The sequence below is a fragment of the Aptenodytes patagonicus genome, chromosome 1 (genome assembly GCF_965638725.1).
Source record: "Aptenodytes patagonicus chromosome 1, bAptPat1.pri.cur, whole genome shotgun sequence".
Lineage (NCBI taxonomy): Eukaryota > Metazoa > Chordata > Aves > Sphenisciformes > Spheniscidae > Aptenodytes > Aptenodytes patagonicus.
In genome coordinates this window covers 68,868,749-68,883,294 of record NC_134949.1, presented here as the reverse complement: position 1 = coordinate 68,883,294, position 14,546 = coordinate 68,868,749, and the positions used below count along the sequence as shown (strand labels likewise).

The 14,546-nt window shown below is 39.9% G+C and overlaps 1 protein-coding gene across 2 annotated transcripts in view; it reads left to right on the top strand.

Moving 5' to 3' along the window:
* The window catches only part of KDM5A (lysine demethylase 5A), a 51,080-nt gene that overhangs the window by 22,556 nt on the left and 13,978 nt on the right, over nucleotides 1-14,546 (top strand). The window contains exons 12-22 of one of the 2 annotated variants that reach the window (XM_076341014.1): nucleotides 521-683; nucleotides 1,518-1,637; nucleotides 2,879-3,073; nucleotides 3,180-3,361; nucleotides 3,642-3,766; nucleotides 4,017-4,167; nucleotides 7,262-7,376; nucleotides 10,668-11,023; nucleotides 11,539-11,677; nucleotides 12,637-12,816; nucleotides 14,335-14,496. In XM_076341014.1, the coding sequence (XP_076197129.1) occupies nucleotides 521-683; nucleotides 1,518-1,637; nucleotides 2,879-3,073; nucleotides 3,180-3,361; nucleotides 3,642-3,766; nucleotides 4,017-4,167; nucleotides 7,262-7,376; nucleotides 10,668-11,023; nucleotides 11,539-11,677; nucleotides 12,637-12,816; nucleotides 14,335-14,496 (1,888 nt within the window). Of the gene's footprint in view, nucleotides 1-520; nucleotides 684-1,517; nucleotides 1,638-2,878; nucleotides 3,074-3,179; nucleotides 3,362-3,641; nucleotides 3,767-4,016; nucleotides 4,168-7,258; nucleotides 7,377-10,667; nucleotides 11,024-11,538; nucleotides 11,678-12,636; nucleotides 12,817-14,334; nucleotides 14,497-14,546 lie in introns of both variants that reach the window. The other variant, XM_076341006.1, reaches the window with a different exon arrangement.

Genomic DNA, 14,546 nt, shown 5'->3' with positions numbered 1-14,546 from the left:
TTGGTTATGTATATTAGATGGCTTATATTTCATTGCGCTGTCGGGTGTTTTATTCTTTTCGCTTCTGCTTAGCTGGTATACTATTCCATTGGTTTCAGGAATACAACTACTCCAAGCCTAATTAAGTGAGTGGAGGAATACTGTGATCTCTTTTCTCTTAAACATTAGCTGTGACGGCCAAGGTTTTGTTTGTTAAACTTACTTTCTTCTTCCTAAAGGAAAATAATTGCCCATTTTATCCCTTTAGAGCATTGTAAATTACAATTATCTTCCACGTTAGGCATGTCATGGCAAATCTGCTGTCAGGTATGTTGAGAATTGTGTTGTGTAATTGATTTTTCAGATTAGAACGCTACATCCTGAATAAGACGGTTGTTGATTAAAGACGTTTTTGTGTCTATATGCAAAATATTTGGCTTGTGTGGACAGTCGTGCTAGATTTGAGGTGTACTTTGCAGTTGGGTGGCACTGTTACTTTCCTTTAAGTAATGTGTTTATTACTGTGGTTGTGTTTTGTTAGGGGAGAGCCGAAGACATGGTATGGCGTGCCCTCTCATGCAGCAGAGCAGCTAGAGGATGTGATGAAGGAATTGGCTCCTGAGCTATTTGAATCCCAGCCTGATCTCCTGCATCAGCTAGTCACTATTATGAACCCCAATGTGCTGATGGAACATGGTGTACCAGTGAGTAGCATATGAGCATTTTTTATATAAGTACTCCTATGCGCTCTCTTTTTTCATTCTGTGCTGCATTTGAGTAACAATGGTTTGGCATAACTCTGAAGATTTTTTTATAGTGGACATTTACATAGTCAATTCATTAGTTGTGGGATGTTTTTTAAAGCTGTTTTCTAGAATCTTCCCTAGATTCACCATGAAATTTAAATTATCTTATATCAGAAGTGAGTGTGCCAAGCTTCTTACATAAAATACCTTACAGAACAAGTGTACATTGTGTGTTACATTTACTTTTTAATTTAAAAAAACCCAAACAAACCACCCTGCCATAGCAGCAAGTTTGTCTGTGAACTGCTTTTAATATCTTTTGACAGTAAATGTTCAGTAGAAATCTCAGCATTACAAAATGCTTTTTTGACCAAACGTAATTGACTGCAGACCTTTAAGCAGCAGTCACTATCATTTGCTTTTGTCTTAGGATAAATTGCTTCCCTGGCAAATACCCCAACAAAGCAAACCATAAACTGTTTCCAGAAGCTTTTATGCACTTTGTGGTGTGATGGATTAAATGATCATAGAGAAACATCCCTTTTGGGGTTCATAAAGAGAATTTTCAACTGTTGGCTTATATATTCAGCTTTTTTGAGTAAGGCTATAAATTGAGGATTCACTTTAAGAAGACGGAACCAATCCTTACCACTTTTGGGGTAGCTACGTTGCCTGTGGTGTTACATAGGTAAAGAAAGTGGTGTTCAAACATCTTTTAATTATGTGTCTTAAACTCTGATTAAGTTTCATATTTTTTCTTTTTTTTTTTCCCTTTATCCTCACTTGCACTAGGTATACAGGACCAATCAGTGTGCTGGCGAGTTTGTTGTGACCTTTCCTCGTGCCTATCACTCTGGATTTAACCAGGGATATAATTTTGCTGAAGCTGTGAACTTCTGCACTGCTGACTGGGTCTGTTCTTTTGTATATGTTTGCTATGTCTCTGCTAGGTCACCTTTTCAAGGAGAGTTTTAGTAACTTTCTTGTCTGAAGGGTGGTCTTTTATGTTACATAGTATGTTTTATGTTTATAGTTCCTGGTACAACAGTTACTGCTGTGAGTTTCCATTACATAAAATAATTTTGATGAGCACATAATTTTCAGCAGCTTCAAACTGAAACTCTGGCATGTGGTCTTCATTTTTAAGTACTGATCTAACCAAAAAGTGACATCACACAGTACCTTTAGCTAGTATTTCTGTCATGCCTGTTTCTGAATTTGATACAGATTAATGTACTGTCTTTGAACAGCTGACAGTCATTTGAATGTTGGAGGTAGGCACATAACAGTCTTTTGTTCCCCTTTTGTGCCAGCTCATTGCACCTTTAAATCATATTATTGCTTGTTCTAATAGCCATGCCACACCAGAGCATAGCTTATGTGGATTCTTCAGTCAGTTGTCAAAAGTGTGCCCTATCACTGTACAGGGTTTACAGTTGGAAGTTATGGTCTCATCTGTAGTTTATCTCCTTTTTTGTTACCTTCAAATAGGAATTTTAGTCCTTAATCAGAGAATTTTATTCATTCATCAGAGAAGTTGTCTGCAGGACTGACAGTGTGTCAGTGTTCCTCTTCTCCTGTGCTCATGATGTAATCTGTGTATAGCCTCCTTGAAAACTGCTAAACTCACACCAGCTGTGTGAAATTTCCTTTGCTTACACAAAAAGTAACCAGAAATCTGTGTAGCAAATTCATCTATCATTTTATATTTTTTGCTTTAAAAGGCGCAAAATGAACGGTATCAATGTTGGTTAACTCTAGGCATCTTGTGTTAAATGTCTATGTCCAAGCATAGTAATACTCAGAGGGCAATGCATTCACCTTAGCTTAGATCAGATGACTTCTTTTTGGTGCCAGTTTCTTTCCACTGGAAGTAAAAAAGAGCTTAGGACAACTCTTAAACCTGTGTCTGAAAGTTAGGCACATAAGGTTATGGCAGATATCGTCCCCCGTCCGTCCCCCCCCAGCATGGGTATCCTCTTTGTCCTCATCTGTGACATGATTTAAGGTTGTTATAATTGGCTCTGTCCCATAAGATACAACTTTCTTAGTCTCAGTCTTTTCTCAGGTTTTGTCGAAGGAAGGAAAGTGGGAGCTAAGAGATCATCTTGAAATGTCTTTTCCTAGAATGATAGATGTCGGTTGTTTTGTAGCTTCCCATTGGACGTCAGTGTGTGAGTCATTACCGAAGGCTAGGACGTCATTGTGTTTTCTCCCATGAAGAGCTGATCTTCAAGATGGCTGCAGATCCAGAGTGCTTGGATGTTGGGCTGGCTGCCATGGTCTGCAAGGAGATGACTCTAATGATAGAGGAAGAGACACGGTTAAGGGAGTCTGTTGTACAGATGGTGAGTAATGAGACAACTCTCTTTCTTTGCTTGCAAAAGAACTTTTGCTTCCCCCTCCCCCGGCCTGGATTAGAGTTTTTAGCAAGTGTCTAATTTTTTTTCTTAGGGAGTGTTGATGTCTGAAGAAGAGGTGTTTGAACTGGTTCCAGATGATGAGCGTCAGTGCACAGCTTGTAGAACCACGTGCTTCTTGTCAGCTCTTACATGTTCCTGTAATCCTGAGCGTCTGGTCTGCTTATACCATCCATCTGATCTATGTCCATGTCCCATGCAGAAGAAGTGTCTAAGGTACACAAGATTTCTCCCCCCCCCCCCCCCCCTTTTCTTCCATATTCAGTAGTTTGCTGGAGACCAGTGACCAAATAACAATATTTGGCCATACTTCTCTCTTCCTTTATTTAAGGAGTATTTTCTTCCTCTTTGCTTGTTTCTTGGTTCCAAGGCAGCAGGTATTATACATGTTCTGTCTTTCTGGCCTTGTTGTAGCTGGCAAAACTGAATATAAGCAATATCTTGGCTTTTGTATGGGCGTTAATACTCTTTCTGTATCTTCCTTCCATATCTCCAGGTACCGGTACCCACTAGAAGACCTTCCTTCTTTGCTGTATGGAGTGAAAGTTAGAGCACAGTCTTATGACACTTGGGTCAGTAGAGTTACAGAGGCTCTGTCTGCCAGTCTCAACCACAAGAAAGGTCAGACTTCTGTTGTTCATAGTAAGATGTCCTGAAACTCCTACATTTGTTCTGTGTTCTAATTTAATGAGAGAAACACTGTGTATTGTTTAGTGGAAAACAGAAATGAGCTAATCTGAGAGTGTAATGCAACTCATCATTGTGCATTTCAAATTGAACTAGCCTGTTGGAACCTTGATTGAAGGCCTTTGAAGCAGTCTAAAATATCTTTTGTTTTTGCATACAACTTATTTACGTACTGTTGTTACAGATGTGATCGAGCTGAGGGTAATGTTGGAGGATGCTGAAGACAGGAAATACCCAGAGAATGATCTTTTCCGCAGGCTCAGAGATGCTGTGAAAGAAGCAGAGACCTGTGCTTCAGTAGCACAGCTGCTTCTGAGCAAAAAGCAAAAACACAGGTAGGACAGGCATTTTCTCAACGGTTCCCATCTGTCTGTTTTGTTACTTGATTGGACCTGGAAATGTAAGAACCTCGAGGTCTCACTGGCTACTAACTTCTTTCCGTGTTTCCTGCCCTTAGTGCTGTGACTCATTGAGAGGTAGGAGAGGCAGATACAGTAACACAAAGGGCCAGAAAAGTAGACTTGGTTGGAATGTGTTAAACGTACTGTTTTCAGCTGACTTATGTACTGAAATGTGAAATCCTTTGGAGAAGTTGTGGGTTTGATCGCTGATCAGGTATTTCTCTGAATGTGTGGGAGAGTTGTAGGGAAAGACAACTAGAAGAAAAACGTAATGAAAGTAAGTCTTGAGATGAATGTTTGTATTTTAGGTAGCATAGCTAAGTACATAGCTTAAAGCTATGGAAAGAAAAATCTGTTAAAGCATTGCAAAGCAAAATGCTTGAAAAGTAGGAAATGCCTATTACGGTTGGTGAGGCAAGCGCAGTTGTATCTTCTGGTACAGCATTTCTCAAAAATATTTATGATTTTGCCAGCTGTTCTTTAAGTTGCAGAATGTGTTATGATGCTGGTGGAGTTACTGGAAGATGCAAAGGAAATGTGTCTTGCCAGCATTGACTGGGACAAAAGGATCTGGGGGAGCAGAGCAGTGCAGAGAGCAAAAACAGTCCGTAGTTTGAGCCAGTCTTGCACTTCTTGGGAAGGACCATGGGAGTCAGTGATGTGTGGCTGAAAAGTAGTGGCTTGCCTCGGTGACTTCTGGCAGTTTAGTCTCCCTTAGTTCTTTGTCTTGCCTGCCTTGTCTGTGGCTGCCTAAGTGTTACTCTGTCCACTGGCCCTACCTCAGCAATCTGCTGGATGTGTCCCCTTGTTCTGCTGTCATGAGCAGACAGCAACGTGTTCTTCCTTTTCTCCCATGCATTCTGTGCACTGAATAAAAGTCCCATAGAAAAGAATTTGATCAGGTGACCGTAATTCTTGTGCCAGTGGTTGTATGGTAAACTTTTATAGCTTGTGTTTCCTCTGTTGAGTATAAGTTTTGGCTTTGTAGTTGGTTTTTTTGCATGTGTAGTTTTTGTGTATACCTTAAGACTTTTCAAGGGAGGGAGTAAAAAGTAAATACCTTGTTAATTATAATACTGAACTTTGCTACTCAGAACATAATGCATATCATAATTGCTTGAATTTGAACACTGAAGTGTTAGTTACACCACAGATCCAAGCATAATACCTGATGTAACTGGAAAGTTATAAAATAGAGAAGCATTTTTGCTGTATTTGAAGGGGAAGGAAGGCTCTCCTGGTTGGTTTTTATTGCTTGTAGAATCCCACTACCACAGAGGTATGGTAACTTTAGAACTCTGGTCTGGGCGAGGGAAGCAATGCTACAGAGGTTGCATTGCCCTGTTCCTAGTGAAGTTTAATTATTTTGGTAGCTCCCAGCTGTTCCTGGTCTGTTGCTCCTTCTTCCTCCTCCTGCTGTTGGAGTGTGTCAGCCTTCCCTCAATAGACTTGCCTTCAGTTAATTTATTTGGTGGATTTCCAGCACTATCCCAAGAAACACAAAGGGTAGAAAGATTTGACAACTTTCAAGGGTGTGTCTGATCTAAAGCTGAAAGGAATGCCAAGAGGCAAAGAAAAGGTCTTGTATACATGTCTGAGGGCTGTTCTATGCTAAATAGCAGTATGTTACAAAATTGAGGTTTGAGAAAGACTTTGAAACCTCTTTGATGAACAGTGTTAGGAAATTTAAATATAGAGGTCACGTTCAGCTTCTTTAACATTTATGTTCATATTTAATACGTTGAGAAGGATCACATTTACACAAACGATAAGGTTATTAAAGCAAATTAAAAATGAGTGCTCAGACAGAACAAATTGACAGGGATTAAAGCAGCAATAAACTCATGGTCAAATGTAGCAAAAGAAAATGTATCCCTTATGCATCTGATTATATATAAACCTGAAAAATAGGTAACGCGCAGCTGTGAAGATTTGTCCAATATTCTAATCCTGTATCTCTCCCTGCTGTTGAAAGTTGTGAGTTTCCATAGGCAGGGATAATTACATCTTTTTGTGCACCATCTCGTGCTGTGGCAGTCCATGGTTGGACTAGGGACAGGATGCCAGTGTGATGTTTCGGAGTGTGCCCTCCTGTGGTGGTGTCTCTTGGAGCACCACACCCCGTTCACTCTCGCGCAGAGTGTTGGAGGCACAGCAGGTCCAGTGCAGCCACCACTCCTTCTCGCTGTCTGTCATAGCTAGTCAAAGTCTGCAGTGTTCTTTTTTTCCCCCCTTTAAGTTTTACATGGTGTGTAATTATATTTGATCATTAATCTAAATTCTGCTTTTACAACTATATTTAACGTCATAGGTTGAAAGATCAAATTTTGTTTTTCTTTAATGTTCTATAGCAATAAAATGTAGATTCATTAGCAGGGAACAACTCTTCAGTGTTTTAAAATCTGTCCTGCTTGTGAAATTGTTGTGCCTGTCAGTGATATGTATACCAAGTGTTTAATTTGTGCAGTGTGTCACTTTTAAGTCTTTTACTGCATTCAGTGGGCTTGTGATACTTGCTGTGAGTGATATTTAATGGGAATGTCTTTGCAGAACATGTCCTACTCAGTAGCACTCTTCCTGTTGCAAGGCCAGTTTCAATAGTTTCCTGGCTGCAAGAGAGAGTGCTCTAGAAAACAAGACTTCTTTTCAGAGCTTGTTGCTGTTACATAGCTGAGACTTCTTGTCAGTGCCTGTCATGGCAGTCGACTTCTTGAGCTGCCTAAAGCAAGCTTTTTGGGGCTATGTTCTTCTACCTATTTGGAACAAACCCAATCTGAAAGTCATCTAGACATTCCTACCTCTGAAGAGCAGGGTAAATTCTCTTGAAGATGCTTAGAGGAATTACATTAAATTTAGTTTTCAAGATTTTGGAATTCTTGTGGAGTTTGGGTTTTTTGAGTTTTCAAGTGATGGAATTTTTTTGGTAACTTCTCAGTAATCTTGACTTTCTGTCACCTGTGAGTAAATCCAAGGATCATCATCATCTCTCTCACGTAATACTGCTTAATTTTGTCCATTCATACAGCAGACAGAGCCAAGATAGTGGAAGGACGCGGACCAAGTTAACTATGGAGGAGCTTAAAGCATTTGTACAGCAGTTGTTTAGCCTGCCCTGTGTTATCAGCCAGGCCCGACAAGTAAAGGTAAGTTTACATCTGCTCCTCGAATATATCCTAAGTGTCGTGCTTTTTACTTTCTTCTGTTTTGTTTGTGGTTTGTTTGGTTTTTTTTTAAACAGATAATATTTCCTCATGTAAAGGATGAAAGGCCTTTTATTTTTTTTTGTTTTTAAGAATCAGTCCTTCACTGGCAGAGATGGATTGAATGGGGTGTTTCATTTCTAGCTTCTAATATAAAGCAAGTAGCTGCTTTGCAATGATATCTGTGGCCTCAAGAAAGGAAGTAAAATACTCTGGATGCATCTAGCTCAGTGTCTCCCTGCTTTACTGGGTAATCTTGTGGTTGTCATTGAAGTTTTGCTGATGACATGTTGCTGTCTGTCCATAATGGAATGGTAACATGTATTTCCTGCTCGTTTGCAAGCATGTCTCTAAGTGGGCAATGATGGCGTTTGTACTTTTATGCTAGTATAGTCATAGCAGCTGAATATGTGCGGCTCAATTTGGTAGCCTAAACATGGGTATCTAGTGACCTGTGAGATGCTCTAAAGTATTCCACCTGGCCTCCATTGCCATTATGGAGGAATACCTTAGCTCTTGTGTGGCAATCTCAGACAGAGTGGGGTATTGCACATGGCAGTCAGCGTGTAGGCAACTGAACAGAGCACTTTACTTGACTATGCATAGACTTTTTATGGTGCCTGTTGCAGTGGGTATGGTCAGATGTGGTGGTCTCACTGTAGGTAAATCAAGAGAAAAAGATCCTGCCCACCTTGTCACTGTCCAGGCAGCCCAGTTTTATCTCTCTGAACCAGTTACTCTTATTCCAGCATCTTTAATGCGATCTATAGTGGTGGAATTTCCAGTTAAATCCTACCCTTTATATGTTTTGGTAGAAACTTCTGAAGGTTATATTGGTGTGCTTCTTCAGGGGAGAGGGAAAGCAGTACCACATTGACAATTGTTCAGTAAATATATCTCAGCCTTGCCTTCCAGGTTACAGCCCCCTTAATCCGTATGCATGGCCTGCATTTCTTGTCCTTCATATATATCTTTGCACCTGTCTTCGAATGAATCTAGCCTAATAAGTAATCCAGATCATACTGATTCCCCTGGCTGCTATTATCGTTTATCACTCTGGCAGTCTGTATCATAGCAAGTGTTTTCAGCAGTAATCTTAATTTGTTTCTGTGTCACTGATGATGAAATGTTAAATAGTGTTTTGCCTACTAACCAACTTCTGGAAAACTCCTTCAAGAAAAATCCTTAATAAATAAAGATTTTTTTGCACCTTGAGAAATGGTTTTTAAGATGTATGTTAACAATTTATTAACCCGTGTATTCCCTGTTGATACAATTTTAAGAAGAATGTTCTATACTGCTAGATTGAGGTCCTAAAATTCTAAAAATTACCGTATGTGCAGCTACCCCTACATAACCAAACGTAATAGTCTTGTTTGAGAAGGCCTCTTTTCCATAAGTGTTTCCTAGTGTAGGTTATGTCCTTCTTCATTCATGAATTCTGTATTAACTTTTCCATGGTAGTTCATTGTTGATATCATGGAGAGACTTTATATTGGACTTTCTTCTTGTCTTTGATACTGGCATGTTGTTGCTGAAAACAGGTACCTTCAGAAAACTATAGAACTCCAGGATACAGATTTTCCAGGCCTGTTGACTCTAATCTTTATCTTTCAAAGGTGTTCTTTAATGTGTTTCCCAGCAGCTAATAGAGTGGAAAGTATATTATCATCCTCATATGATAGGAAGATTTTACTGCACTTCCTTCCAAATATAAACCAGAAATATTTACTCATGTTTATTCATGAAATTTTATCATCATCTATTAATAGACCTATAAGGTTGTTCTCAAAGGAGTTTTTTTGTTTCTAGTGTATTTAAAACCTGTTTCTAATTAAGACATAATTTGTAGATGACAGAGCTGAGGACATAGAATAAACTCTTAACAGTTTTAATTCGTATTTTTGTCTAAACATTTTCACCCAGCTAGTCTCTCTCTTCCCCCTCCCCAGCCTTAGGAAACTAGTTCTGTTAAAGTACTCCATCTGGGGATGTGTATGTTCTTGTAGCTTCAACATAATCACTAACCAATAAAACAAATATTATCATTTTACTGGTTACGAACCATAGTCTCTTAGTTTCTGAATGAAGTCAGATAATGATCATTTATGCCTAAGCCCTTGCTAACTTTCAGCATGGCATTTGAATGCAATTATACATCGTGATGAATTGCAAAATGATTGTCATGTTCGATGATGAGTCTTTTCTAACACAAAAGGCATTATAATTATTAAACTGTAATAATTTACTGTTGTCACTATGAAGCATTCGGCATATGTTCCCTCAATCAAAATCCTTATAATGTGGATCTTGTTCTTTTTTGCAATGCCTTCTGGTTTCCAGACAGTCATGAAAAGCAGCATCAGACAAAAAGGGCAGTAAGCTAAGGGTTAGGAAATGCAGGTTTTGCTGCTCATTGTGCCATCGGCTTGCTATCAGAAATACCTGTCTCTTGATTCACTCCTGAGTCTCTTACAAATTGAGTATACTGGTTGAATGTCCTTGAATGAATCTCCTGCAGAGATTCTTTCCTGTCTGCTTGCTTGCTTTGACTTTTTTCATTGCAGTGCCAAAACATGAGGATGAGGACAACTGCAGCAGTGCAGTTGGATTCCTGTGAAAGTGTCTCCTTTCATTAGTGGGTTTTGCATTTTCATTTCTTTCCTTTTTGGGATAAAACCCAGGTGTGTTTAAGTAGTGGGCCTGCTTTAGGAATTAGTAATTTAAAACCTGACCGTTGTTATTTTAGTGACCTTTTGGTATTCATGTCTTCGTACAACTCTGGCTTGTTCTTTTTCCTCAGCATGTTGTGTTCTGTTGTGTATTACCATCATTACTGTAATGCCCCTGACACTAGATTGAAAGAGCTATCTGTTGGCAGGAGTCCCCTTTCCCCCCACTATTTTAAAATTAATGTCGACTGGGCAGTGCTTAATACTCTGTTTTGTTGGCAGCTGTAGTTAGTTGCAGTTATACTATTTTAGGTGCAGAGTTTCATCCACCTAATATGCATAGTGTTTGAAACATTAGGCCAAATGAGTTTAGACGGTCTGTTACTTAATATGTGCCAGACTTGATGGTTTGTGACAAACTAGCTGGCAGTGTGTGTAGAAGCTCTGACTGATTATGTGATGATCACATACAAATTCGCAGCTGACTGATCCTTCAGTCAACTTTCCCTTTTGATTCTATGGGTGCTTTTTCCTAATTGATTTGTATTGTATGTTACTTCAGAATCTGCTTGATGATGTGGAAGAATTTCATGAGCGTGCTCAAGAAGCTATGATGGATGAGATCCCAGACTCTTCCAAGCTGCAGGAGTTGATAGACATGGGCTCTGGCCTTTATGTAGAACTTCCTGAACTGCCAAGGCTGAAGCAAGAACTGCAGCAGGCACGGTGGCTGGATGAGGTGAGGTCCACCCTCTTGGATCCCCAGAGGGTCACCCTAGATGTGATGAAGAAGCTGATTGACTCGGGTGTGGGCTTGGCACCACACCATGCTGTAGAGAAAGCCATGGCTGAGCTGCAAGAGCTGCTTACAGTCTCGGAGAGGTGGGAGGAGAAGGCCAAGGTCTGCCTGCAGGCCAGGTGAGTGTTCCTTTGCAAACTGTTCTTATAGGTCACACACTTCAGGGATTCTCAGCCTCTGTTGAGGAGTGTGGTGAAAAGTAGGGGCTTTGAAGCTGTAGTGCTTTTCTTTTCACCTCCCAGCTGTTTGATTGCTCAAGATTTGGATTTGAGGTTGCTGATGAGTTGCAGAAGAGTTGATTCCCTGTCATGCTGCACAGCGGCAGGAGACTGTGAATTGCCGCTGTCTTTGCTATTCATCCCTCTCAACAAAAAACACTGAGTATGCTATGCAAGACAGCTTCCTCGATGTTAAGGAGGTCTAATGCTGTGCCCTTTTAAACTTGATTGTGCAAAGTCCATCAGCTTTCTCACCTCTCTTGTTATTTGGTAGCCAGTAGCATCCTCCAAGAATAGAGCCATGGTATCCTACACTGCAGTGTAGTGATGAAGTTGCATCACCAGCCTGTCAAATTTATGTCTTTAGTTGACTGACATTGTGGGAGAAGGCTGGAATTGGGTTTTTCTTACTCTAGACCACGCCAAAGTATGATGGCTCTGGAGGGCATCGTGAATGAAGCAAAGAACATTCCTGCTTACCTGCCCAATGTGCTGGCACTGAAAGAAGCCCTGCAGCGGGCTAGAGACTGGACAGCCAAAGTGGAGGCCATTCAGGTAGGGGTTACAGCAGGGACTGGAATCTTCTGCTTGCATCCTTTTATTTAGACACGTTCTTTATTCCTAGCCCCTCTACCCACAAAGGTCACCTGAAGGGAAACCTTACTATAACTGTTAAATGTGCTTACCATAGCTCGTGTGCTTGAATTCCTTTTTCTTTATGTGCTGCTGTTTCCCCATTGGCTATCCAATTTCTATTTCCCTTCCTTTTGTGCATTTCATGGGGGATGTAAAAGCCGGCAAATTCATTATGATACAAATGTAACTCTCAAAGGGCCTTACTCGGTATTGAAACCGTTCTGCATACTGTCACTGGAAATACTCAGGTGCAGCGGAAGATGTTCTGCTCACAGGTCTTCAGTTTTGGAGCTGGCTATGACAATGGGGTGTTTTGTTTGTTTTTTCTCCCCAAAATGGTGTAAGATTTAACGGTACTGATGGCTGAAATTTTCTATCTGAAATAGATGAAGTTATAACATTGTTAGTTCAGTAGTCCCCCCCTTCTATTTCTCTACCCACATAACTTGATCCAAAAGGGACATGGCTTCTGTGGTATTTCTAGGTGTTGATCTCTGGACTGCAACTGCTATTCTTGTATCAGGTATTTGTTGGGAACTGAAGTGAGAACCCCAACTGATTTCACATCAGCCCCTGTACAACTCTCAGATATTGTAGTTTGCTGTTGAGCTTGCTGTTAAGCAGACAGCATTTAAGACAACCATTTAGAAATGAAATGTTGTCTTACTCCGTAAGCCAGCTGGCCGTGTCAGAATGGCTGTTAAAATAAAAACTGTATGAGATAGTTTTAAAATTATCAGTAAGATCAAAACCCTGCCCTCCTTTCCTTTCCTATGGAACTCTATTTTAGTCAGAGATAAAATAGTGTATGGCTTGAAATTAAGCTGGCCGCTGATATGGTGGAATCGTTGGCTTAGAAAAATTTCTTTTTACCCCAGAACGGGAGCAACTATGCCTACCTGGAGCAACTGGAGAGCTTGTCTGCCAAAGGCCGCCCAATACCAGTGCGTCTTGATGCCCTGCCGCAGCTGGAATCACAGGTAGCTGCAGCACGTGCCTGGAGAGAGCGCACAGGAAGGACCTTCCTGAAGAAGAACTCAAGCTACAGTCTGTTACAGGTGAGTAACAGACACTTCTTTGTCAGCCTTCAGAAACTGATCTTGATGGTCCTCTGCAGTCTGGAGGGAACAGCTGGTTCAATTACAGTAGATTACAGCTCCTTTTGAGAATAAATATGATAAAAAACTTCAGCTGTTCTCAGGTGAAAAGAATGAAAAAGGCAAAAAGTCTTTTTGGCTAGTCTTGTTCTATGTATAGACAACCTCAACTGTTACTTTTGAAGAAACAGATTAAAACTCTCCTTTTTGGGAGGGAAAGAAAAGGATTTCTCTTTTTGTGTAATTGTAGAAATGTATGCCTGAGAAATGGACGTAGAAGCTGTCTTTAGTTGATGAGTGTTTAACTTGTTCCACTGCTTAAATTCTAAGAAAATAGATTAGGTATTTTATAAGCTGTTTAACTATAAGAAAAATTAAGTCAGCTACTGTTTATTTCACTTCAATGAATGTAGTCACTGTCTTTGTTTTAATGAAAATCATTCATGTGTTTGAAGATTTATCATATCTACTTGACAGGCTTCCCTTTTCCAGGGAAAACAATTCCAGTTCTTTCAACGCTTTCTTGTAGGCTGTATTTTTCATACTCTTATCTTGTCGCTATTCTCTGCGGTTTGTATTCACTTTGTGCGATGTCCAAAACCAGACAGAATCCTCTCACTGTGGCTTCCCTAGTGCCACGTGAAGTGCAGTTATTACACCTTGTGTCTCATAGGGGATACTGCTGTTTAATGTTTCCCAATGGGATCTGCCCCTACTGGAACAACATCACACTGATTTCTGTTCAGTTTATGACTCTAGGTCCAAACTTTTTTCTCTGTGTTCTTCTGCCTAACTACTTACTTAATATATATGTTCTGGTTTTGCATTTGACTGTTTTCCTAAATGTATCAATTTGAACTTTCCTATATTGAATTTAATTTGCTAGATTTTATATTTAAGTATGCCTTCCAACTAATCAAGATTACTTAAAATTTAATTCTTGTCCTTAAAACTGCTTTGAAGCCTCTCATCTTTGATATTGAAAGGCTTATAGCGTATTTTTTAGTTTTGTTTCAGCCACCAAATTGCTGATGTAAATATGAAATCATGGCAGATCTTTAAGGCTTGCAATTGATGAAGGTGCTTGAAGTGAATGTTAAACTACTGATATCTAACTGCGTACAGTATTTCAGTTAGCTATATGTATGACAGCTTAATCTGAATAGATTTTGTAATTTAATCATGAAAACACAGCGGCTTTCAAGTTGACCTGCCACATCACTGTGGTGCTGATTACATTCACATTCCATACGTATGAAATACTTGTATCTATTTCTGTTTTTCTCCTCTTTCTAGCGTTAATTGACAGATATCAAAGGTGTTAGATTGCTGAGTATGTTTTGCTCTCTGGTGACTGTTGTAATTCCTTTATTAGATGTTCTCATATATGTCCCTGAAATCATAACATTATAAATTAGAACTTTTTACTGTTCTTGGCATCCTTGACTCTGACAGTGTAAGTTTTCTTGGTGGTTACAGGTTCTGAGCCCTCGGACTGATATTGGTGTTTATGGGAGCAGTAAGAATAGGCGAAAGAGGGCAAAAGAGTTGATGGAGAAGGAAAAGGAGAAAGATCTTGACTTGGAATCCCTAAGTGAACTGGAGGATGGGCTAGAGGAGGCCAGGGACACTGCAGCTGTGGTAAGGAGCAATGAAAGGTAGTGTCTCCTGATACGTGGGTTTAATTTGTC